This window comes from Apteryx mantelli, chromosome 7 (genome assembly GCF_036417845.1).
Source record: "Apteryx mantelli isolate bAptMan1 chromosome 7, bAptMan1.hap1, whole genome shotgun sequence".
In the NCBI taxonomy this organism is placed as follows: Eukaryota; Metazoa; Chordata; class Aves; order Apterygiformes; family Apterygidae; genus Apteryx; species Apteryx mantelli.
Genome location: NC_089984.1, coordinates 13,553,586 through 13,579,719, shown reverse-complemented (window position 1 = coordinate 13,579,719; position 26,134 = coordinate 13,553,586). Strand labels below are relative to the sequence as shown.

The window sequence follows — 26,134 nt, the reverse complement described above, 5'->3', positions numbered from 1 at the left end:
TTTTTGTATAAGTTTATTGAGGAAGAAAAATACTTAGATGCTACATAAATCTTAAAAAAAAAAAAATCTGCCTGCTCTTGGTAAACATATCACTGCACAAAATCTTCTACTGAATGTATTATTACAGTATCATATATAATTAATGCAAACCAAGCATGTTAAACTCTGTTTGTCTGGTCATTATCCCATCCGCAATAAATGGGAAAATTCCTGATCATCATGCAATCCTAAATTCAGCAACTGAGCATCTTAATAGATTCCTGAAGGCATTCATTCTCTCCAGGAATGACAACAGCTTCCCTCCTAAAAGAGCACTCTGGATAAAAGAGAGCAGTCACACCCCTTAGTGGCACAGAACAAAGACAGGAAAAAAATGAAGGGGCTTGGATCATCAGATGATAACCTCGAACTTAAACCATAGAAAAAATTACTTGAAAATAGAAGGATTTTAGAGGCTTTTATGTTAGAACTTACATTCCTCATCTGTGCATCTGTTCCTGCACTGAAAACTTCAATGAACAAAACGAAAAAGTCATGCTACTGCCATGCCATCTCAGAAGTGACTGCTTAAAGGTATTCAACAGATGTCAAATATAAATGAGAAATCAAATTTAAAAAAAATACTGTGCTAAAATTCAAATAGAATAAACTAGAATCATGAAAGTTACCAGCAATAAAGAGGCACATGAAGTGTTCACATGACTTGAGTTTACTATTTAAAACTGGCCAGGCTTCAACCTGGCAGTGAGGCTGGAAGAGGGCATATAAAAGCAATACTCAAAAGGGAATTTGAAATAAAGATTCATTTACTTCCTAAGTATCGTTTTAACGTTTTTGCTTTACCACAATCTGTGGGCCCGTAATCAAGCCCTCTGGACATCCATATTAATCATTTTCTTAAGTCTTCCTGTCTTTTGTTGATCATTTTAGCACTACTATGGATTATAATATCTAATTATTAACAAACATTAATGAAAAATAAACCAGCATATTTACAATTGGGATTATGGAAGAGTACCATCTGATATTCCTTTGCAGCAGACAGCATTAAAATGAAACTCATCAGAGTTTAATTGTCTTGCCAACACTGCTCCTGACAGACTACATCAGCAGACAGTATCATCAAAATTTACTTGGCACTATTCAATAGCAAAACTTTTATAACATCTTTCGCAAAATAATTTGAACGCATATTTGAGTGTCTTGTAAATTCTAGTCCAAATTAAATTGACTTGCATGTGCTTATACTATTACAGTCCACTGAGATGAAGCAAAACTGAATTTTGTCCGTAAATTAACAACAGAATTAACAACAGAACTGTGAGTGGAATACAAGACCATCAGCCAAAACCTGAAAGTTATTATTCCCTGTGTTAAACCAAAATAAAAGCAGAACTGTTTACTAAGGACGTTACCGCTAACCTGATCCAATGGCTGTCTGCCACTAAAAGTGGCAGTCCTGTTTTGCCTTCCATTGCTGCACATCCCCATCTTTTTCCTTGCAAGAGAACCAGTACTTACTCATCTAAATGGTGTGCTGATTCAGTAAGCCAAGCCAGCAAAAAATTTTCTTTTTGGCTAGTTAGCTTTCAGTAGTGAAATTCTGTCAACTAGTTATATCCATGGAAGACGTGCCTAGGCAAGGAAAGCAGCAGAAACAGAGGTGCCTTTTTTCAGTGGCTGGCTGTACTTGCAAACCACACTTTTAGTTCTCCACAGGCCCACTCAAAGAACACAGCTTTTGAACAGGTATACTGCACATTTTACCTTTTGGACTCAGTTGTCTGGGGTCCTTTATTCTCCAACCAAGTGGTAATTGTCCGCTGTTTACAAACTGAAAAACCACAGTCCACTACATTAGTACATTAAACATGATAAAAATACAACGTGATTGCATATGAGTAAGATAGCTTATACTGGATGAAGGTAAAAGTGCCTCAATTAAATCTTTATTATCACCTCTGCTATAGGAAGCATCCAGACTAACATTATTAACATTACATGTGATGCAATGTTTAATTTGTAATACAATCAGCAGCTGTAGCTTCTGTAATAACCCCTACAAACTCCAAGCTTGGTTTGTTTACTTTCCTCCAACAATTTTTTAAATATAGTTAAAAAAAAAAAAAAAAGCTTTAACTTTTCAACTGCCATTATCACCTTTTATTATCACCAGCACAGTGAGCCCTGAAAGATTTTTGTTGAATCTTGGAATGAAGAGGAGATGCAACATAATCAAATTAAAAACAAACAAACAAAACAAAAACAAACAACTTCCCATTCTCTATTGAGTTGGCATCTTAGAAGACCCAGGTGACAATCTTATTTGTATGTAGCATACTGTGAAACATGAGTCTTTATATCAAGATTGTGTGTTAAGAGTGACCAAGACTGGGAAAAGGACTCTCTTCCCCCCTCCAAACATAAACAATTTGTAAAGGCTATCAGTGCTGATTCCCCTAAACAGCAACAAAATGTGTTATATCTTTTTTCAAATTCACTACCAACCATAAAGGTCCAGTGAATTTATCAGTTTTTTCATCTCTGCCATGTTGCTGCAGTTCAGAAAAGTTTTCAATAGAAGAACAGCCCAGGAACTAATTATCTAGAGACTCAGGGGGAAAAAAAAAAAAAAAAAAATCAAAGCAGTCATTTCACATCTGGAAAGTAAGTTTATAGTATAGTAGCATTAGTGCAAGAAGAATTTTTTGGTTTTGTTTTGTTGTTGTTTTTAAAGCTAATGCTAAAAATTTGGCAACTGGCTTCAGTTCCCTTTCTTTCCATTTGCCAAGAGAAGTTATCTACCTGCCACTGCTGACTGTACAAGGTGTCTACTCACTGCTGTCAACTGGATAAGTAAAATATGCAATTTTCCTATTACAACAGCAGTTTTGCACAACATATAAACTAGTACAACAGATCTAGCTATCTTGATTCATAGTTACTACTGAAAGACTCAGCATTTTATTGCAAAAGGGGTCCTGTAACTTTTTCATGCCATAGGTAACTTAGATCGTTTCACAGGCACTTCGCTAACATTCAAGACCATGAACGCTACTTTCTCCACAGCTGGAGATCAACATCCTTATCAGAAGTACAGAATTTCTTGCATGTAAAGGTAATGTTCAGAAAACATTTAAAGCATTTCAATTTCTTCTGAAACCTAGCACAAACAAGGGTGCAAAGTTGCTACCATTTGACCAGGTCACTGGGTCAAGCCATATACAGATGAGGCACAGGCACACCCATGCCATAGTCAGCCATTCACAGGTTTTCAAAAATAACTCAACATCACCCAACCCAGATAACAATAAGAGCCTTTGGCAGATTTTATTAAGTGAAAAATGAAAAGATTTTTATTTCTAAAGATTCATTAAAACTTAAGAATACTAGTTATTCTGTTGTTTATCAAATTTTCATTTTCTTATATTTCATGTGTAAAACCAAGATCGCCAATAGGAAAGAGGAACAAAGCAGCCAGACATGTTGAAACATGTGATAAATAAATCTCTACAAAGTCAGCTGACTATCTCTTGAGGAATTCATTTGTGTTGAGAAAGGAAGTTATTAATTGGTACAATAAGGAGAAATGGCAGCAGCAGCTTCAGAACAGAACAAAATCACTTTGGTTTGGGAACCTTCACATGTGACTAGCCCTTTAAGCCCCCAAACCAACATAACATATATTATTTTTCTTTAACACTACTAACATCCGTTTTTACTACTGATAAGGTGGTAAAAGCATAAAAGGTGAAGACAAGACAACATATGCTTATATTCAGTGTAAGCAATAAGTTTAGACTTTCTGTTATTTTTTAAAGTGATGACTAGGTTTCTAGTCAAGATTTCCCTACTCATTTCCAAAAAACGAACAAGCCATTCCTCAGATTCTACCACAGAGGAAAACAACTGAATTTTTACAAGATGATTCTTACTTATCACTTTGTAAATGTGCATATGTATAACTACTATCTACTCAAAGTAGCCTCTCAGTTACTTGCTACTGAGGTCTAAGTCATCAACTCAGGTACACAGCAAAAAAAGGATTTTTTTTTCCTTCACCATGTTCCTTTCTATTTCTGAAATACACACTTTATTGTGCACTAAAATTTTAACAGCGCTAGCTCCAAATAAAAAAACCTTGGGAAGCCAGGTTGAGGCTCTTTCCATGCAGCTTTGTAGCACACTACAGCACTACCAACACCCTTGGCCTGTAGCGATGGACACAGGGTGGCCACTTGGTTCCCTGCAAGCATGTGGGGCTGTGTCACTACCCTGAGCTCACCCCACTGCCACAACAACATAATTTCTATTGCAGCAAGTTTTTGTCCTCACACATCCACTAAGTGCCAAAAACACTACCTTGTGTAGTTCACACATCGCTCGGATGGTTACACCGTTACTGAAAGTTTGCAAACAAGGGGGCAGGTACGCATGTTAATCTGTTCTCAAAGCTTTCTTTAAAGGGAAGCAATGTGGACTGCCAGACACAGCAGGGCTCCAAACACAGGGCACACTGGCTCCCGGGAGCTAACTTAGGGACCAGCTCAGCCCTGATACTGAAGCCGGGCTCTGGGGAGGCCACGCACATCAGCGCAGGGAGCCTCCTGCGATGTAACGCTGCCTCCCTCGAATTCACCACGGAAACACAAGTACTGCAAAGACACGATAACTACGGCAGAGACGGACGAAGGGGCCCTTCCCGGCCTCGCCTCCTCCCCGCAAGCGCGGCCGCGGCGCCTTCGGGCCCGAAAGCGCAAAGCAGCGAGGCGAGACGGGGCGAGGGGAAGAGCGGGGAAGCCCCACGGCGCGGCGGCAGCGAGCCCAGGGCGGCGCAGGCCCTGCGCGCGGGCCCGCCCCTCCTGCGGGCACCCCGCCGCCCCCAAATCACCGAAAAGGGGTGCAAAGCAAGCCAGCAGATAAGGTTCCGCGGCCCGGGCGGCTGCTCGGGCACCGCTACAAACCTTTGTTCCCCACGGCGGTGGCGCTGCTGCCGCCGCCGGGCCCGGCCTGCCGCAGGGGCGCGGGCGGCGGGTACGGCGGCTGCTCCGGCTGCCGCGGCTGCGGGCCGCCGCCGGGGCTGGGCCGGGCTCTCTTGCGGGGGGGGTCCGGCCCGCAGCCCGCGCTCATCCTCGGCGGGCGCGGGCCCGCCCGCCTCAGCCGCGCGGCGCCGCCAACGGCCGCCGGGGCCGGGCGGCGGCCGCCCCCCCGGGACGGCGCGACGATGAGGCAGCGGCGCCTCTGCCCCTCCGCATCCTCCGGCCCGCGGCGCGGCGCGGCTTAGCGCGGGGCTCGGCCCGCCGCCCGGCACGGCGAGGCGGCGAGGGCGCAAGGGGCCGAGGCCGGCGAGGGGCGCAGGGGGCCGCCGCCGCCGCTCGCTGCAAAATGGCTCCCCGCCCGCCTCTCCCCTCTCACCATGGCAACCGCGCTCCGCCCGCCACCGCTGCCGCCGCGCGCGCGCGGGCGCCGGAAAGCAGCGCCGCGCGGGCGGCGCTTTACGGCGGCGCGCGGCGGCGCCGAGGTCGTTGCTGCGGGCGGTTGGCGGCGGCCGTTGGCGGCGGGGCCCTGCGGCGCGGCGCCATGGAGGGCGGCGGTAACTCCAAGGGCACAGGCCTCGGCGGCCTCTTCGGCGCCGGCGGCGTGGGCTACTCCCACGCGGACCTGGCCGGGGTGCCGCGTGAGTACCGGCGCGGGGAGGCGACCCGAGCCGGCCGGGGGGGTGGGAGGGGAGGCTCGCCGGCCCCCGGCGCCGCTCTCGGAAACCAACATGGCGCGTGGGGCGAGGGGGAGGTCGGGCGGGCTGGCGGGGCCCGACCGCGCCGCGCTGGGCTGCCGGCTCCGCCGCGGAGCCCCAGGCCTGGCGGAAGTTACCGGGCCGCGAGCAGACTCCGTCTCCCTCGTCGCGTACGGGAAGTGAAGGCGTAGCGCTCGCCTCGGCTTCCCATGTCTGGTCGGCGTGGCTGCGTTGGGGCGGTGAACGCACGTTTCTTTATAGCCGGTCCCTTAACGATGACTCCGTGTCGCCTGGCGCGATGACAGAAATGTAGTGTATACCCTACCCACACCGGTCGGTAGTGTTTCCTATAAATAGATGTTTCTCAGTAGGCGCCTTATTATTTTATTCAATTATACGACGTAATGACAGTATTGTCATTGGTTCCATTCACAAGCTCTGCCCTTTTTAACTTACTGAACTTGAAATTATCGGAGAAACTGGTGTCACTCAAAGTGCTCTTTCTTTTCTTTCAGTAACTGGAATGAGTCCTTTGTCTCCATATTTAAATTTGGACCCCAGGTATCTAGTACAGGTGAGGAATGGTTGTTTTTATTGTATTGAACTTAATTCCGCTGTTGGCAGGGTATGTACAAAGACTTCAAAATTCATGCAGTGCTGTATAGTATGTAGTTCACTCTTGAACGGTTGAATAGCTGAAAGTTGATGAATGAGTTTCAGTACTGTTCTTAATCTTGCAGTGCTATAGTGTGTAGGACAAGAAAATCTGTTTCAATATAGAGAATAAATGAGGCTGCTGAATCAGTATAATAGTCTGTTGCTATTGAAAAGAAAAGGTGTTGCTCACCTGTGTTTTTCCTTCTGCCTCCCTGCTCTCTGGCATGTGGCTGCGTCACTGCCCCTGCCCCAGTTCTGGCATCTGTCAGACCCTCCACTGAGCCCATTCAACCAATAAAAGCAGCCAGAAACTATCACAGTACAGGAAAACAATCCATTGAAACAGTGGATGAGTTGGATGGTTCACAAAGAGGGTGATATAAGCTACGTAATGGGCATGTGCTCTCTCCACAGTGGCTGCAAATTCTCTATCAGTTTTCCCCATCTCATTTCACAGCTGAAGTGATACTGTTAGGAGGTAAAGCTTTCAGTTTTAATCTACAGAATAATGTAGCTTTTGTACTTACACAGCTTAATATTTAGTTATCATAATACGATGGCCCATAGAGCACTGGAATAGGTTGCCCAGAGAGGTTGTGGAGTCTTCTTCCTTGGAGATATTCAGAAGCTGTCCGGACACAGTCCTGGGCAACGTGCTCTAGGTGACCCTGCTTGAGCAGGGGGTTGGACTGGATGAGGTCCCTGAGGTATACTGGATGAGGGTCCTGAGGTCCCTTCCAACCTCAACCATTCTGTGATAGACAGTCATAAAGAAAATGAGATTATTAAAGACCCTATGTTTTCCTTTTTTTCAGTTATATTAAGCATAGCTAAAAAGGTTTAAGTTAATTCAATAAAGAAGCATGTCTTAATGATTTCATTGAATTAACTTATTATATATATGGCTTGTATTGTCTATGAACATTAAATTTTGCTGGAGTAGCACTGAATGTAATCAGTTGTATAGTATCTGCTAATCTGTGCCTTTTGTTCTATGATGCACTGCATCACCACTTCTTTTGCCAGGAGAAAGCTCTGAATGCAGCTGAGGGGATTGTTTTTTCCATATTTCTTTTTCGCTCTAAGCTGTTGTGGTCAAAATTACAATATAAAATTTCTCTAAAGGCAGTAAACAAGGGATATGCTCCTGTCTGAGGTGGATTCACTAGTGCAGTTTTCTCACCTGCTGTTGTTGAGTAGTGGAAAAAAAGGGCTAGTGATTACATAGATCTCTTCCAAAAATGCCATTTAATGTTGTTTCATTTAGCTAGTACGGTACATCTGGAAACATGGTATGAGACCAGAGCTTTTGGAGCAAAGTTTGTGTATACTGATATATTTAAAAATAAAAAGCTTGCTTTAAAAGAAAGGAAGTTATTGGCATTAATGTCATAAATAACTTGCAAAACAGATCTAAAAATACCTATTGCTGTAACACTAGAGGTTAACGGAACAGTATGTGTTGTAACACTTCACTGCTCTTGCCATTTATTACTAGGAAGCACATTGAAATAAAAGGAAATTCCATTTAAAGATAAGGTTTTTTTGTTTGTTTTTTTTTTTACTGTGAAGGTGGTCAAACACTGGACCAGGTTGCCCAGATTCTCCATTTCTGGAGATACCCAAAATCCAACTGGACATGGCACTGAGCAACCTCTGCAAGTGACCCTGCTTTGGGCAGGGAGGTTGGACTAGATGATCTCCAGAGGTCCCTTCCAACCTCAACAATTCTGTTATTCTGAAAATTAATGGAGAAATATTTATCTAAGATTTTAAAATACAAGAGCCTAAATTATTAGCCTTTGAATTTGCTTTGTGTCTTAAAGTATGTGTGGAGGGATGGAAGGCCCTTGTTTTTAAAGCAGAACGTCTGTTTGCTTTCAGAATGCTGAGTGCACACTCCTGCCTAGGAAAGTCAGCCTTACCGTTTACAGTCCTACATTTTGATCCTGGCCTTTCCATTATAAGAGTGTTACAATGGTGCTCCTAACTTGAGAGCCCTCTTTCTTTTTTCTTCCCTTAGTGCAGGCACAAACCAATGTGTTTTCTGGAATGCTTTTGTTACCTTCACCAGGTATCCATTATAAAATAGCACACAAGGCTTTGCCATAAAGCTGGAGGGTGGCCTTCCTAAGTGGTTGCCCCTACAGAAACGTAGAGATTACGCACAGACGGCGATTGCTTAAACTTGGCTTTTTGCAGAATAGTGGCAACTAGTAATAAACTGCTAATTAATAATCACACACTCAATTTCTCCAAATATCTGGCTACAGGGAACCATATTACAGGTTCAGTTTATTGGTATGATGTTCAAAAATTTAGAAGCCATATATATTGCCTATATTGCCAACCACCTTAAACTGCTACTGTGGATAATATAAGTGCCAAGTATGGACTAAGAAAAAGGCTTAGAATGCAATTACTTGAGACTGTGCTTGTCCTAGTGATGTACTGATTAAATAGTGGATAAACCATTAGCATGACTGTGGAAAGCACAGAAGCATAAAAAGAGATCTTACTTTGGCGCCTTCTCAGCATATGCACATCTCAGCAATGTCTACTATTGAAAAAGTGCTTTGGCTGACCTTATCTCTACACACATGCTAGTTATCACCTGGTTGCTTTTGGTATTCATCTTTTTAGACTAATCTGTTGTACAAGAGCACAAGTCTATTCCTGTAGAAGAATGCACAAATAAAACCAAACTACCAACTTCATATTTTTTATTCTGTCCACCACTATTTTTGAATGTATTTCTTGGTTTCTCATGTCTTCAGAATAGGTCATTTATTTCAGTGCGATGAATTACTTAGTTTTTCTTTAGTTTCAAAGTAGTGGGAAAATCTTAATTACTGCATTAGTGTAGGTTGCTCAATGGAAAACAGTGTTGTGTAATCAGACAACAGGAGGGTCCCCAGAGAACAGTTGGTCTTGTATTGCCTGCTTCAAATTATAATGAGTAATTAAGCAAATAGTTGTTAAATAAATCACACAATATGAGTTCCTTGGTTGCCTCATTCCATTTTTAAAAAGTCAGGACAACTAGAAAAGAAAAAGCTTTCAACCTGTTTCTAGTTTTAAAATCTTTCTTCGTTCTCATTAAAATATGTAGGTGGGCTGTTCCATTTTAATGTAGGTAGCGGTTATCTAGAAACACTGGTTGTTTCCGTTTTTCCTTTAGTTCACAGTATGAATTAAAAAATAATTTTAAATGTGGCTTACATTTTAAAGGGGGTATACTTGGAAAATACAAGTTATAATATTTATTTTTTCCAGGATACAGATGAGTTTATCTTGCCCACAGGAGCCAACAAAACACGGGGCAGATTTGAACTGGCCTTTTTTACCATTGGAGGATGTTGTATGACAGGTAGGTGGTAGTATTTTTTTCCCCCCCAATTATCCAGCTAACACTAATATACCAAACTAATTAACAAGATCTTAAGAGTCTTGTTCTTCAGTCTTTATCTATAGATTTAGAGAAACAGCTATTTGGCTTCAATCTATACACTTTCAGTATCCTCAGTGTTTGCTTCTAATCGCTATTTTTGTTCCTTTTTTTTTTTTCCTCCTTAAAAAGTAATAACTGGTATTATGCTAACTAGGGGCAGCATTTGGTGCGCTGAATGGTTTGCGGCTTGGCTTGAAGGAGACGCAGAATATGACATGGTCAAAACCTAGAAATGTACAGTAAGTGCTTAATCTCAAAAATGTACACATTAGTGACAGAGTTATTTCTTCCAGCTCGCTCAGAGTTAGACCTGAATATATTGCAAAAATAAATGTATTTTTTGTATCTTCAATGGAGACAAATGAGAGTCAGTATTTATCATCAATTTATGAAATGTCTTTGATTATAAAAATTTTCAGATCAAGTTTCTTGCTTTTCAGTTAGTGACAATTGGTATGTCCTCTGACTTACCTTAAATATTTGAGAAAGAATAAATGAACCACCAAGTGTTGCTTTGATATTTGCTAGAAATCTACTTCAGAGTAGAGACAATATTTTTTATATGTTGAAATATTCCCAGAAGAAGCCCTGTTTTGAGGTATTTTTTTGCTTCCACTTGTCTGAGAGCAAGTTCTCTCTGAATTCCTGACCTTTCCAAAACCAGAAGAGATTAAAATGTAAAAGCTGGGCCTGCCCAATTTTGCATTAAGGACAACATAGGTGCGTGCTACTGAGCAAGTGTTGCATGGTGCGAGTTATTCTTGATTATGGCTTCCATAAACACTCATAGCATTCCCACATTGTTACCTCACCTGAATGTTTGAAAGAATGCAGTAAAGATAGGAATACATTTTTCATGCAGAAATGCTGCTTCTTCTAAAATTATAGTGTCAGTTGATTAGACATAACTATAGGAAAATTTAATTACCTGTGAAGGGGGCATAGGAACTTAGAGGAGTGAAATAACTGGGGGAAAACATTTTCACTCTTCCACAGTGCTTTGGAAGAAGGGAATATTAGAGAAAGTTAATATTCATTAGTACAGTTTGGATTGGCTCTGCTCCTTTTTAAATACTGTTTCTGTATTCTTCCTCCACTTCTTGCCCATCTCTACAATTAAAAATGTGAACAAAATATTCCTCACTATAACTATGACTCTTCCATAATCTTCTAAATGAAGAAAGGTGTATTTTATGTATATGAAATGAGCAAAGTCAGACAAAAACGTGTTGTCAAGTGCAAGCTTTGACAGGTCAAGCCCAGCAGGTGGCAGTCGGTGCACAGGCTGCTGTTAGTTCTTGCCCTTCAAGGGAAAAGGCATGTTAAAGGTCATCACCTTGAAACAGCATATTAAGTTCCATGTTTTCCTAATCAGACACAGGGAAAACACATGCCCATCTAGATTTTCTTTGACTTTATCCTTTATGTACACTGAGATTCTTTTTCTCAGCTGGAATTTTGCTGTTAATATTTCTATTGCCAGATATCTCGCAACACTTTGTAGTTAACTTATTAAAGTTATGAAGTTTCTCATCAGTTCAGAACTCATGTAATGTTAACAGAATTGGGGGGGGAGGGGGTAGAAGAAGGTAGCCAGTACTCTAGCCTCTGGGGTTTTTTTTCCTCTTGTTTCAAAATGAAGTTTTCCATAATCATTTAGTTCATTACCTAACGATATTAAGTAGTGGCCTGTGTCTCCTAGTGAGAATTGTAAAAAAGGAAAAGTAATGGGAAATAAACTCAAATCAGAAGAAACATAACATGCAACACTTTGCATTAAATGATGAACTAATTTCCAGTGGTAGTCAGCTGTCCAGAGCAGTACCGTGCCTGTGATAGTGTTACACTGCTGGGAGATAAAGGTCAGTCATTTCTTCTGGCTGTTGTTGTCACTGTTCTGGAGACGGCTGATGCCAGAAAGAAACGCTATTGTGCTTCCCTGAGAGCGTGCTAAGGATATGCTTTCCCTCTTTAGTGCTAGTCTGGAAGCATACATACAGAAATATTCAGTGCACTTTGCTTTTGTTGTGTATGCTGCCCTTGAGAAATGGAGGTATGAAAGACTGCCTCTTTTCTCCCTGACTTGCTTTTGTTCAAGCTTGCCTTTGGTTCCCATCCCATTCTTTCAGGCATCACCATGCTCCCTCAGGCATGGTCACTGCATCAGTCACACCTGCTAGAGGAGCACTCCAGCTATCCTGGAGCTCTCACGTCCAGTTAAATCAGCCTAAGTGGATCAGTCCATCTGAATAGCTACATATAGCCACCGTATGAAGAAGTTGTCTTGACTAGGGCTGGAAAGTCATGTTAAGGGAGAGATTTGGATTCTTAATAAGTGCAAGTTAGGCTGGAAAAGAGAGGAAGATTTTCTTAAGTCTTGACAGAGCTAAATATTTGCCTTCAGTATTGCACACATTGCTATTTGTAAAATGCATGATAGAGGAGATTATATATTACCAAGCTCTGTGCATTTCCTTCCAGTTGTATCTGTTTTTTGACTTTTTTTTGCTTAGTTATTCCATTTTTGTTAATAAAGCAAATGTGCAGAATAAACACTTTATGCCTATCATAAACCCCATAACATTAATTTTGTAGATTAGGACACTACCTCAATGTAAATACAGAGAACTAAAGCTTTTAATACCTTTTTAATTCTCTTATAGAATTCTAAATATGGTGACAAGGCAAGGAGCATTATGGGCTAACACACTGGGATCTCTGGGTAAGTAAATTTGTTGTTTTATAGGGTAAACTTAATTGACAAAGATGTACCTATTTGAAGGGGAAGAATATCCTTCAAAATTTTCATTATCAAATCTGTCAGGGGAAAAACTGCAACTTTTTTCTTTGGATCATAAGGGAATTTCAGTAAGTATTGGAAAGGAAATTAAAGACACTAAAAAGAGTTTAAGCACAAGTAGCTAGAGGCCTGTAATTAGAATACAAAATTTTTTAGTGTAATAGAAGCTGGAACTCTAACCAGTTGGAATAAAAGGAGTAACTGAAAATTATTGGTAGTGCTTACTTGTTAATAAATATCAGTTAATTCACAATTTAAGGCAAAAATGTAATTTAAGTGTTTCTGAAATAACTTTAGCCCAGCTAGAAGAATTGTGTATGATACTGGCCACTTTAAATCCAAATGTTGACAGGTTAGAAAAAGAGCAAAGAAAATGATCAAAAGCCTGATGTGCAAGAAAGAAGAACTTTTCTATGAGCTGAGCTTTGGAAAAAAAATCATCTCGCCAGTTGCCTCAAAAAGAGGATTCTAGAGGACTTTATAAGAGTCAGTGAAATAACTAGTGCACTAGAGAATACAGGTCCTTTTTTTTCTTCAGTCTTACAAGAAGAAGGGATGCTCAGTTACTGTGAAAGAAGAAATCCAGAACTGATGAAAAGAGATTATTTTGAAATAGATAAAGTGTGGAACTTACTGCCTCACAATGTGGTAATGGATGAGAAACTAGCAATATTTAAGACAGATTATATCATGTTATAACTCCATTTAGAAACAATTGAGTTTTGAAAAACGCAAAGTGTAGACTAAATTGCATTTATTATATTTTGTTCCAGTCGTATTTCTAATAGATTAGATAGAATAGGTAAGAATAGTTTGATGCTTTGTCCAGACATCAACTTTTGAGGCATCATATAGAGGCAGTGATCAGAGGTGGGATTCTGGACTACGCTGAGCATGGCAGTTTACATGCTGAGGTGCTTATTGCCTACATTTTTTTGTATTTTCAATTCTGACTAATCAGAACATGTCTGAAAACAGAGGTGTTGGCACACTGCAGTTCAAGGTTCCAGGGTAAGTGAAACATTAACAGTTTTTTCCAGCTGTATTTGAAGAAAGATTACTCAAGAAATTATGTTTGTATGTGTATTCCAGTAACAAATTATTAATTTTCTTATAAAATGTGGCCTCCCAAGCATAGCATTAAACAGAACCTAGTATTTTAGGAGCTGGTATTAGCTCCCCCTTGTGCTAGTTACCAGAGAAGTTCCTTGCAAGGAGGTGAAGTATTTTGCATTTCAGTTCACTTGTGCAATGTTTTTGTAACTCAAAGATTTCTTTGTCACTGCTGTCAATTTTTGTCATTCTGTTCCTAAAGAAGAGTAGCAACAGCTGTGTTAAAGTATTTTAAAATATTTTGTTGAATAAAGCTCATCCTTCTCATTGTAGTACTACACCTACTAAGACTAAGTAAAAAATATCCTTTCTTATGCTGAGTGGAGAAAGATGCTACTGTTCCTCTCATTGACTGTAATATGGCTGCTTATAAAGGATTTAACATGATTTTTAGCAGAAGTAAATGTTTCTTATTCTTGGCAGAAGAGGACTGAATTAAAGTCATACAGTGTCTTTTCTGTTCTGATGAAAGGACATACTCTCCTGTTCTTTGTCAGCATGAACTATTTTGTACTTGGTTATATCACAGGTGCTTTCTGGCCAGGGTGAGGTGGGCAGGAGAGAGTCCCCTTCAATGTGCATCCATATTAAAAGCCCACATACTTCTCTAATCCATTCCAGATCAGTCCCCAAAGCTCTCTGGGGCTGGGGACAAAGTTTTCATATGCAGACAGAGGTGAAGCTGCTTTAAGTGTCAAATCTGCCATCTTCATGACACCAGGTGTCATGAAAAATGTTACTTTATCACCAAGCCCTGACTAGAAAATTAAATGTTATCTGTAAAACAGAAATAGGGCTGAAAAAACAACACAGGATTTGGTAGAGGTTTTTGCCCCTTTAAGAAAAGGTCTGTGCTTCAGAAGCATAGCCTTAATAGTTACACCAAGCCTGAAGTTTAAGCCTTATTTCTCAGAGAAGGGGAGTTTGGTTCAGTTTTTCAATATGTTTATTTTCTTTCCCAGCGCTGCTTTACAGTGCATTTGGAGTCATCATTGAGAAAACACGAGGTGCAGAAGATGACCTGAATACCATAGCTGCTGGAACTATGACGGGAATGCTGTACAAAAGCACCGGTAGGGCAGCAAAATGTTTCTAGTGTTCCTCTTGGGCTTTATCCAAGCTATTAGGAACTTATTCCTTTTTCTAAATACAGTCCTGCTCTGAAAGTTAACAGTGGAAAAAAATGGTTAATTAGGAATACAGAACTAGAATATAGCTTTTTGTTTATAAAGTCCAATCTTCTGGTATTGCAGGCACACTACCATATGAATCACTTGTAACAAGGAGTTTCATCTTGTAGCAATCAACCTATGTTCTGCATATTCCTTTTCCTCCCTCTTTCCCTTGGAAAGTTAATTCTCATTTTTCCTGTGTGCACTAGTGGACTTGTGAGACTGTTTTTATTCCTGCTATACCTGAAATATATCACTAAGAATGAGCTGGGGTTTGTATAATAACTGAACATTTAAATGTTTACTCAGATTTAGAGTGAGTGAATAATGAACAGTTTGACTCTCATGATTATTAGTCCTGTGCAAGCTTGAAAGAACCCAATTTAATTTGTCTAGAAATAAATAAAAAAAATTTTAAAGTACAGGTTTCCCTTATGCAGTCTTAGCTGTGTGGAGAACAATTTGCTGTTGAGGAATATTAAACTATTAGATCTCAGTTATCTGCTAGACTTGTTTGTACCAAAAAAGGAAAAAATTAAAATGATGCCGTCTACTTCTGAGGTTAAGCGACAGTAACCAGAAAGGTTAGAAAAAGGGGAGATTGTGACCTTCTCTAAGCATACATGAAACCATGTAGAATCCTAAATATGGTTTAAGAAAAAAAATACTTTCTAAATAATGGTTTAGAAAAAAATTGCTTCCAAGGAAGTGAAAAATCAGAAATTCAAATTTAACACAACTTGTTTTTTTTCCCTTAGAGAAGAGATTTTGGTAAACCTGAGGTTTTATATATCCATATCATTAGAGTATGTGGAAGGAAATGGATTTCTTTTTAAAGATATGTACATAGCTGTTTGTGAAGCTGTCATCTAATCTTTGCATAGTGATCAAAACCAACAAAATGTTGTTTGAGAACAGCATGGATTTAAGGTTAGTTTGTTGCTGAGTATTGAATTGTTTACAGAAGAAAGAGTTTGACCTTCATCAGCAGAACTTCTGTTAGTACATTTTACAGGCTGAACATCTAGAGGTAGTAGTTAGAGAACTACCGGGTACCACAGATTGGTGAGGGTTGGGGGAAAGTATTTTCCAAGTTTTAAGTACCTTGATAAAGGTTTGGCTATACGATTCACCTGTATTTTACAGAGCAAATACTAGAATTAACCAATGTGCTTTTTACATGTCTAACTGAGCTTCATGTCTTTGGCCTGAAGGTTAGCTTTATATATGGGGGCAAAACAAGTTGAGAAACCTTTTTTTTTGTGTTGGTCTTGAGTAACTGAAACCAGGAGTAGTTGGCTTTTGCAGCCTAATACTAGATTGTGCACTTAACCTTGCAAGACAATATAGCTCTCATGTAATCAGTTACTTATTTGGAATTTTGTAAGTGGTATGTCAGATTGCAAGCAAATAGCTGGTTAGGATAGCAGGACAGGAGTTTAACGTTTTCCATAGGAAGTTACCATTAAGGAGACCTGCTGTCTTACACTCTAGCAGAAGTTTCCCCCTTGCCTTTCAGAAGTATAGAAACTGTATGCATGAAGTTGCTTTTTTAGAGCAGTGTAGACATAGATAACTGCTCCAGTCACATGCACTATCATATGACACTACAAAATTAAAGGTTTTTCTTACCAGAGCACAGCGGGACTTTTGTTCTGTAACATGGGATCTATTGAGCTAATAATAGCATTGATTAAGGTGGATGAAGTAAGTCTGTATTCATTACAGTATCCTCTTTTAAGTGCATCCTGCATATGGAATGCACTGCACAGAAACTAAAAAGAAACAGTTTCAGAGTGTACAGAGAATTTGAGTGGTACAGTAGACTTTAAAGGTCAAGGATTGGTTCTTGAAGTAAAAAAGATATTCACATCTGTTCAAAGAATTTAATTCCAATCTTACTTTCAGGTCTCTAGAGATTTTTTTTTTCCCTAATGCTCTGTCCTTCTCGCTTTTTCTCTAATGTTTGTGTGCTGCTTTTCCTATCACCTTATGGCAGAATGCCCTTCCTAATTTTCTGTGGTAAAAACCTTCCCTGTACAAACTATACCTTTTGCCAGCATCAGTATATATTGGGGGAAAAGAAAAGTGTTTTTAACTTAATGCAAATGATTTATTCATATCTATGATATATATTAAATTTGTAATTATTTTCCTTGTTACAGGGAGTGCTAAGGTATGTTGGCATTAAAAAAAACAAATATTTGAAGGCTGCCAGAGACATTTCTGTTCTGAACCCCCACATTTTAGTGACAGCTGGCAACTCCCATGAACACCCCATTTCAAATCAAGTCTGTTCCATAATCCACAAAGGGTGGATACAGATTTGGTACAGACAGTGCTGTTCAAGTACTCAGATTTCCTGCTCCTATCATTCTTGTTTTGTAAAAAGATTAGGAACACATTTAAGAAGAAACTGTATAAAGTAAGGCAGTTTCCTTGTTGCAAACTTTCTGGTTCATTTTTAAACTTGGATGGAATATCACATCAACAGTCCTGCAGGAGTGAAAAAAATACCTCTGTGTACACTACAAAGTCTTCCTGTAGATTGAATTTCTGAAACTGTAATGACTAAGTCTTTGCTGAGGGGGACAAGCAGACAAAAAAGCTAATGGGAAGACTCTGAAGGTTGATGAGATTTGTTGCCTATACTAATCCCAATTTTTACATTTTGTCCTTGTAGAGGTGTTAATCATTACCAAAATGCTAGCAGTCAAACACAGAGACTTTCTGAAGCACCCACACTCTAATGAACTGAATTGCAAGCAGTTCTGTGCAAGGCTACTTACCACACAGTTTGTGCATGAGAGAATGGAAGAGCTTTTAAAAAAAATCTGCATGTGAGAGCTGCAAGTTCTGCCCTCCTGTGTTCATTGGAAGTGGCATTAGTCAGTGAAAATTCCCTGTTGCATGTGACTAAAGCAGTTAAGTCCCCAAGACTTCTGATGGTCCTCCTTGCAGTAAGTAGGGGACTGTTAATTTGCCATTATAAACAAAGTGTTGGCATAGAATCCTTTTCAGAATACTGTAAGGCTTAGATTAATAGATGTTATGAATTGATTTTGCAAGTGAAACAGTAATTTGGAGGAACTTCAAAACAGCTCACTGGCTGATCCCTTTTATGCAAAGTGATCTGTAGCTTTCATCTCTGTTTGAGATGGAATTTACTACTGTGATGACTTACTAGCTTCTAGCCCAAATGTAGCAATCAAAGTACAGTATTAACTTGATAAACTAGACTTGCAACTTCATGCAAACTGCATTTTGAATTCACAACTTAAGATGGATGTTCTGGATAGCAGTTAAGTGAATGATGAAAAATCCCTTTTTGTTTCTTTGCCAGTGGCTTATGAAGTAGAAATGTTGCAATGATGCTCTGTGCTATCAAGCAAAATTTGATTTGTTTACTTTTCCCAGCTAGAAACCATCCTGTAACTGTCCTTATGGCTATCCTTATTACTGTCCTGGAGAAAGACTAGTTCTTCTTTGGCTCCCTATGAGTTTCCAAAAATATAGTCAGTTTCTGGGGAAAGTGTGTTTATCCTTTGTTTTCAGGAGCTATACATTCAAGCATAGTCTTTTGTATTTAAAAAAGACTTTGACTTTATCAAATCTGTTCTGTTTTTACTAAAACAGAATCTGACTTCCTAATTCCACTAGGATTGATTTTTCTATTTAGTAAGAGATTATGTATTCTTCGACTTCAAAAAAAGCAGAAATTAAAATCTGTTATGCTAAGTTTTATTATGATAAATGATATGAAGTACAAATACTAACACAGATCTTAAAGGAGACAAATATTTAGCCCCATCTCACATACTTTTTCAACATCCTCTGTTTCAAATCCAACATCTTTGTTTTGGCATAATTGTATTAGTCTCTGAAAGTAGCAGTAGTTAAGGAGGCAAACAGTGTTAGAAAAGAAAGAGCAAAATCAAGGTGATTGTCACTATACACTATGTCACTCATCATGAAAATGTACATGGTTCCAGTCATCATGTCACGAAGAAAGGTATAGCTGGGTAAGACCTTTACACCCCTCCTCAAGCATACACTATTGATCAGTCAGGAAAAAGATACTGAGCTAGGTGGGACTTTGGACTGAGCCAGTGTGACAAGCATTAATATCTTGTTTATTGAAACTCTTGAAAAGGAGTTCACTAGGCAGAAATTTAAACAACCTTTAACTCGTATCTGAGGGTTATTCACATTATAGATGTTCTCTCTTAGATATATTTTTTTTTTCCTTTGGAGGTTAGGGGAAAAGGAACAAGAGTGAACTAATGTTTAGGACAAACTGGATCCATTTGTTTTACTGTACTTCTGTGCAGTAGGAACCTGGTGCTAGATAGAATCTCTCATGGCTTTTGCACAATAAATGTTAAATGTGGTAGGCAAAGGTGTACATCTGAAGAAAAGGGAAACACATGCTAATGATAACTAAAGGGAATAGTTATCATTTTAAGACCTCAAAACACCGCCCTAAAGCCAACACGTTACAAATTAATTAAGAAGGGCTAAATGTTTTATTGCTAGCAATAAAATCGGGCCAGAGTCAAAGATAAGTTTTGTGACCTTCAGTGGGTAGGAGTTCAGGGCAATGGAGTTAGCTAAATGCATCTGGAACTGTAAAAGTCTCTTCCCTTTGGGCTCATGTGAGTTTTCTTTTGGGACAAAGTTTTTTGTTGTTTTCCTTGGAGGACAGGAAAACATTTGCGGATTGCCACAGATACAGCCCTGCAGAAAGTTAACTAAAGGATTTGCTTCTGAACTGCGAGCATAAGGTCCATTAGGCCTTTTAGAAAATTAGAAACTCTGTTAAAACCTGCTTTTAACATGAAAACAAAGTCTGTAGGCCTGTTACTCAAATGGTGTTAGTGAAAGGGTTTAAGGTCTGAAATAAGGGGAGCAGAAGATGAGGGCAAAGTATAAGGAGATCTTACATGTAACAGCTTGTTAAGGCTTTCTTTGTTATTCAGGAGCTAACCTCTGAAAATACATAGGGCATCCGAGTGCAGTGCTGCCTTCTGCCCAGCTCTCCTGGACAGAAACAGAGACCTCGGCTCTCACTGGTGCAGCGAACTGCAGGGTTCTTGCTGCCATTTACAGTAACTGCAGTGGTCTCCTGTAGTTCACATGCTGCTGTTTGCACTCAGTGAGAAAACAGTAGTTTAATATATGCAGAGTAACTTCACTAGTTTTAATACGTATAAACTTGAAAATGTAAGTTCTTCCACTTTTTCTAATCTGGCCTTCTCACTAGTTATTGCAGGAAAATTTCCCTATTTCGAGCTTTGTTGTTTCTGTATTTTAACCACACTGCTGTCTTAGTTGCAGCAGTTTGAAAAGGGAACATGTTTGTCTAGAATGTTTCTTGTTTCCAAAAAGAAGTTAATCACATTTTCCTCAGTAATTACTGTGCCCACAGACTATGTCCTCACTTACAAGATTTCATACGACTCCCATGGGGCAGCAGGAAGAAACTTCTAGAATTTTCTCCTGCCATAGGGCCACCCACAGATGTTCACCAAACATCTGTGCCCGATGGTTCAGAGGGTCTGATCAGCTCTTCAGTCTCTGCTTGAAGTCAGAGCAAACTGAGGTTGCCTTGTACGTCTGAAAAGTTGAGCCCTTTAAACCATATTGAAATGGTTTTATTCCTGAAAGCCCTAAAGAGAAAAAAGTTGTTTGAATTCTAAACATCTGAGACAGTCTGGAAGCCAGAAAACTAATTGCAATTTAACCATTACACTTCCTTTATTTGACATAAATATAGGAGCCTGGGCTTCCAATTAAGATATTTCTAATGTTTGCCATTGGATGGGTCTTGCTTTAAACAACATTTCCTCGGATATCTAAAGTAACACATTCTGAAAATCTTAGCTATTTAATAGAGGCATTAAAGCCTTAAACTGAAGCTGTTCCCTCATGTTATGCAATGTAGGTGTGTTTTGCCCTACTGTGCAGGTCAAATTCAGTGTTAGGGAGTGGGCCGTGCAGCGAAGTGGTACAAAGCTGTGCTAGAACACTCTGGGTCATTGCACAGTGTGCTCCAAAGCAGATTTTAAACGTACAGAAGAGGGACGATACTTTATGGTGAAAGGGTGTAAAAACCTAAAACCAAACAAAACTAAGTTCTCATTTAGAGAGCATCAGATGCATCTTTAAAAACGCATGGCAGCTTCTCAACTATCTTGCAAGTTGTCTGTCAGCTGAAACTTTGAGTTATCTTACACTGACATGCAAGACAAGGGGCTTACAGCCACGTTTCTAGCAGGGTTTGCAGAGGCAGACTTGGTATCTGAGGCTTTCAGAGAGCGATTGCAGAGGAGGGGTGAGAACTTGGTCTATCGTGCAAACACAGCTGGCATGCGGGTGGAGAATTTTTTAAACAAGGTAATCTCCACAGAAGGCTTAACATTTCCTGCCCAGCAACTGGGCTGTGCTCTACCTTACAGTACTGTAGGATGTCTGCCACAGACCTGGAGGTATTTACTCAAATACAAATCTAGCCAGTTAGGGAAAGGAAAGGCTTTAAAAAAATGACTGTGGATATTTCAGACAGCAGACAATTAACAAAATAAATTAGTGGTAAAGTTTTGCAGCAGAAGCATAGTAAATCTGATAAAAAACTTTATGCATTTTCTTCTTGGAATTTTTCCCAGCTGACTCAGTGGTGCACCTGTACCCAATGCACAAGTTTACTCCCAGTTCATGAAACAGACTTCCACTGAAGTGAAGTACAAGGGACCCTAAGTTGTCTGCAGACCTACAGACTGCAAGGCCAGTGTGGTTGATGCTTTGCAAGTGGATTCGGAGCTGCCATCCTCATTTGACTGATCTCACCAGATGAGAGCATTAACACTGTGTCTGGTGTTAGGAGCAGTACATGCAAGCAGCTCTCTATCCAAGTCTGTATGGAAGTTGGAGAGTGACTTAGCTATCCAAATTAGAGAAGATGCTTCTCTTGTACCATCATAGCTTCCCAGAATCCAAAACCAGACTTGATCAGCTTCCAGCCTCTCTTTTTTCCATGGAAAGAGTAAGTGTTAAGGGGAAGAAGATTTGAACTTGGGAGGGAGGGAAGAGACTACAGGATAGTCATAGCTCTGTCCTGCCTTGTGTTCTGTGAGGGAGTTCCAGGTTTCTTGTATTTCCCTGTGTACCAGCCTGGTTAAGAGCCCTCTTTTGGGATTTTTTCCAATGAGCAATTGCTTCCTAATATAAAGGGCAGAGGTAGAAAAAAAACACTAAGATTTTATTCATTTTCCCAGAAGTAATGAAGAGATAGAGGTCTTATTGATTCTCTCACATATTTGTTTTGCACAAAGTGTCCTTTCAATTTCACTTACAGCTTTTTGCCAGAAGCTGGTTGCTGCTGAACAGTTCTGTGTACCCAGCTGCAACCTCTTCAAAAAAAAGGAAAAAAAAAGTTGTGCCACAAGTTCAGGATGAATTATCAAAAACAGAAGTCTACATTCAGGTTCCTAAACCCTGGTTTAGGCACCTAGGTGAGAGGTATGGCTTTTGTTACTGCTCAGAGCTTTACTGAGGGCTGTTGGGGTCTCAACAGTTAGAGCAGTGGAAACTCACTCAGTAAGGCTTTCTGAAGATGTGGCTGTGACCTTTTCTCCCAAGAAGGACCCTCAGATCATCACAACTAGTCTGGCTGCAAAATTTCCAGAAAGAATGGTTAGACACAACCTCTAGTACCAAGTCTAACTTCTGCAAGAAGTGACCTGTAGTACTGAGTCCAACTTCTACTATCCCCTCTACAGCTTCCTGGTTTCAGTACGTGCCTGGGCACTGATTTAACAGCTCAGTGAGATTCTGCTTAGTCTGACAGCACCCATAATGCAGTCTCAGGCTAGCTGACGCCGCCAACAGCTCCTTGCCCCACTACAAGCCTAAACGCAATTCAGGGAGACAACTTTATGACCTACAATGAAGAAGAAAAAAAAAAAACACCACCCACCACACACACCCAGATTACTAGGATGTTTCTTTTCAAGTCTGAGGAACTTGAATTCCACTGTCAGTTTTACCAATAAAGCATTCAGACTTTATCTAGCCGTAAGCTGAAAATGGCCTTGTTCTATATCCTGTACACTTTATCAAGCTTGCTTCATTTGGTATTGATAAACATTGCAGTATCAAACTTGGTGAAGTTTTCCTACGTGTTGAGGGTCATGGTCTCAGGTGTTCCTGCACGTATACTGTATTCTGGGAATTTTTCCAAGGCACTTTCATCTACTGAGAAGAAAGAAGAAAGTGTTCTGCTGTTTAGTAAAAACAGTGTGACAAAAATCTCCACTTCTGCTGTATATCACAGCCTTGACATAGGCAGTGGAACAGAGTTGTGATGCCATCTGACTCCTCACTCCAGTCAGTTGTGCTGGCAGCTGGTAGTAGCCAGCCTTGAAGTGTTTTTACCTCCACAACTGCTTGTGGAAGTCTGTCTTCTGTGAGCAGTTTAAAAAAAAGTTTTATTTTTATTGTCTGTGTGACTAGGTTTTTGCCATTGCAAGATGATTTTGAGGATTAATACTAGTAAAAATTCAGTGGATGCTCTGTTCATTTCTTGTTAATTGATCCCTTTCATCTACTTTTTCAATTTTTTCAGAAATTCCAAAAACCTGAAAGCAGTGATTGGTTCTGTGTGCTTGTGAAGCTCTGGTGCCTCAGATCATGTCCACATCAGCTGCTTTTGTGGTCACTTGTTTCCATCCTGCCCTTTCCCCTTCCTCCCAAACATGACAAACATGATTATTATTCCTCAACTGAAATTCTAGATGCAAGACTCTTAAAACAGGAAAAGATTATATATGCCTGTAAGCATCTGTTATGAGGGCAGAAAAAAAAAAAGGTAAAGTAGGAGTTAGGAAAAGCCATGTTTGCTTCATGTGTTCTGTAGTGATTTGTTTAAGGCAGTAGTGTTAAAATAGTTTAACAGAAAGTCACACCAGCCAGACTAGAGTCAGGATCAGGAATGACCCATGTTTTCTTCAATCTGGCAGTAGGTTTGAGGGGCATGTAAAACTACCACAGGTAACCTTTCTGGGAGGTTAAAGCAAAATTGCATTGTACTTAAGATGCTTCTGGATTTGAACAGCTTCTCGAAAGTTGCTGCAGCTGGCTGTTTCCCTGGATATAACTTAATAGGCTTTTAATTTTTTTTCCCCCCTCTCTTTTTTCCCCTCCCCTCTTTCCAGGTGGAGTGCGTGGGATAGCACGAGGCGGCATCGCAGGTCTGACCCTTACTGGCCTCTACGCTCTCTATAACAACTGGGAGCACATGAAGGGCTCCATAGCCCGGCAGTCCCTCTGAGCAGGGCAGCCAGCACTGGACAGAGGACACGCTTGCATCGTCACCAATGAAATGGGTTGAGATCTGTCTGGTGCCCCTTACTATTTTATTTACAATTAGTGTGGAACTGAAGGAAGCTATCATGCTGGGAGGAACCTCTTGACACCATTTAGCTGGACTGGCCCTTTCCTTCCTGCCAGCCAGTCACTGGAGACAGCAACATTTGTTGGACCTGCAAGCAAGCAGAGTGGCCACCAGGATCCAGTCTCCCTGACACGCTCACCAACTAGCCCTGGGCCAGAGCTGCGAGGTGTGCTCAGGCCCCATAGTTGTATGTGCTGCGCCACCAGGTTCGTTCAGTTGCGTGTACTACACCGATAGCGCTGCATAATAAAGTTTGTGTCCATAGAGCTATTCGCTGCAGTCCTTCAGCGTACATCGCCCCAGCAGCCGGAGCAAGCCAGACACGGGGCAAGGCTTGTTATTCTTACAGCACAGGGTAAGCTGTACAAAGGGATATCATAATAAATAAAAAGGGTGGTACTTATGCAACACTCTTCCTATGCCTTGCTGTTCTTACTGCTAAGACAAGAGTCTGCCAAATCCAGGGGCTCTCTTATTTACTGTTTAGTTTTGAAGGACTAGCATGATAAAATCATGAGGGAATTAGTGGGTGGGAGGAAGTGAACTAAGAGGCTGATTGTCTCCTGATGTGAGAGGATGGTGAGACATAGCAGGCAGAGGTTGACTCTGCTCCCTTGTTTGTTCTAACACTTCAATAGTGTTAAACCATGTACTGAGCAGTGTTTGCAGATAAACTAAATAGCAAGTGGTTATTTGGTTCAATAATTAGAGTTATTGTATAATAGTTTATCCCCCAAGTTTTTTAAATAGAATCTGTAAACAATCAAACATGTCTGAGACAACATGAAGGGAAAGAAAGCAAAGAGTAAGAAACTTACAGCTTGGTAGGCAACTTAACACAAAGCAAGGAGTTGCTTTACCTGGGTGCTTCCTACTGAAACAGCTCCTGATAACTGTGTTGTACCCAGCAAAATACAAATAACAGAAAGGCAGTAAAGGGAAGAAGCCAACTCTTACCTTCCTTTGAGAAGTGACATAGCTTTGCCCAGAAGCTTCTTTCTTTAGGAGAATGGGGCTTCTGAGACTAGCTTTTTATAGAGAGAGAGCACAAGCGAGAGGGCTCTCAGTAATGAGCCTTCACAGTTGAATTCAATTAGCCTTGCTTGGATACTGGTTCAAAGTAGATGCTTTATGCCAGTACCTAATTAGATCTAGCATGAAGGAAAGGAAACAGTTTTTTTCTGACCTCCTTTGTAAGTGCCATTTTTTGTTAATCCTTAATTGGGTTCTGCTTTTTTTAGCAGGTTGTATACTGCTGTTGTGGTATAAGCGCTAGACCTCCCAGCATGTATTTTTCAAGGGCCGTACCACCAAAGAATCTGCGTCCTACTCACAGGCTGCAGTAAGGTGACTTGGGCATCAGCTGCGCGGTGCTGGCGGGTGGGACATCTGGAAACGCGTGCATGGCCTTCTTCATGAGCTGCCTTTTCTCTCCCCTCTGGCATCAGTGAGTTCCTGCCCTCCCTTTTTGTTGGTCACCTTTACTGTGCACCTGTACTCCTGCCCTTTACCATGATGGAAAAAGGATTGTTGACTGGGGGGGAGGGAGGTTGCTTTTAAGTGTCAGGAGCTGAGCAGTGTATCTTTTGGGTTTGGTTTTGCTAGAGACTTTCTCAGGCCTGAAGTGTGATCCAGGAGCTCGCTGCCCCTAACTAAAGTAGGAAAGCTGTGAATCATCAAATGTCTTTATTCCTTTAGGTTCAGTGGGGATAATGTAGAAATGAGCTTCTAAGATGGAAGTTGCCTCAACCTCAAG

The 26,134-nt window shown here is 40.6% G+C and overlaps 2 protein-coding genes and 1 non-coding gene across 8 annotated transcripts in view; 2 read left to right on the top strand and 1 right to left on the bottom strand.

The window, feature by feature from the left end:
- The window catches only part of PARG (poly(ADP-ribose) glycohydrolase), an 82,544-nt gene extending 77,414 nt beyond the window's left edge, over positions 1 to 5,130 (bottom strand). For 2 of the 5 annotated variants that reach the window (XM_067299820.1, XM_067299821.1), the window contains exons 1-2: positions 4,965 to 5,130; positions 1,768 to 1,834 (exon numbers count right to left, since the gene is read on the bottom strand). In XM_067299820.1, the coding sequence (XP_067155921.1) occupies positions 1,768 to 1,834; positions 4,965 to 5,130 (233 nt within the window). Of the gene's footprint in view, positions 1 to 1,767; positions 2,075 to 4,964 lie in introns of those variants that run through there. The other 3 variants (XM_067299822.1, XM_067299824.1, XM_067299823.1) reach the window with 2 other exon arrangements.
- Positions 5,131 to 5,500: 370 nt separating this feature from the next.
- LOC106499876 (mitochondrial import inner membrane translocase subunit Tim23) lies at positions 5,501 to 24,786 on the top strand. 2 transcript variants are annotated; one of them, XM_067299818.1, is made up of 7 exons: positions 5,501 to 5,677; positions 6,250 to 6,308; positions 9,668 to 9,761; positions 9,997 to 10,081; positions 12,506 to 12,564; positions 14,718 to 14,828; positions 24,140 to 24,786. In XM_067299818.1, exons 1-7 carry the CDS (start codon positions 5,581 to 5,583, stop codon positions 24,253 to 24,255), a joined length of 621 nt encoding a protein of 206 aa, XP_067155919.1. In that variant the 5' UTR covers positions 5,501 to 5,580; the 3' UTR covers positions 24,256 to 24,786. The 2 variants fall into 2 exon arrangements, with proteins under 2 accessions (XP_067155919.1, XP_067155920.1); XM_067299819.1 differs by having other exon boundaries at positions 5,512 to 5,593.
- LOC136992488 (small nucleolar RNA SNORA74) lies at positions 11,637 to 11,839 on the top strand. Its single transcript, XR_010884776.1, has one exon. It is a non-coding gene; the product is annotated as a small nucleolar RNA SNORA74 (small nucleolar RNA).
- Positions 24,787 to 26,134: the final 1,348 nt, after the last annotated feature.

What these genes read in the sequence shown, in the direction of transcription:
- LOC106499876 (XM_067299818.1), top strand. Translation starts at nt 5,581, where the DNA reads ATGGAGGGCGGCGGTAACTCCAAGGGCACAGGCCTCGGCGGCCTCTTC. An exon ending in GGACCTGGCCGGGGTGCCGC is followed by an intron (nt 5,678 to 6,249) that starts GTGAGTACCGGC and finishes CTTTTCTTTCAG; the next exon opens with TAACTGGAATGAGTCCTTTG. An exon ending in AATGCTGTACAAAAGCACCG is followed by an intron (nt 14,829 to 24,139) that starts GTAGGGCAGCAA and finishes CCCTCTTTCCAG; the next exon opens with GTGGAGTGCGTGGGATAGCA.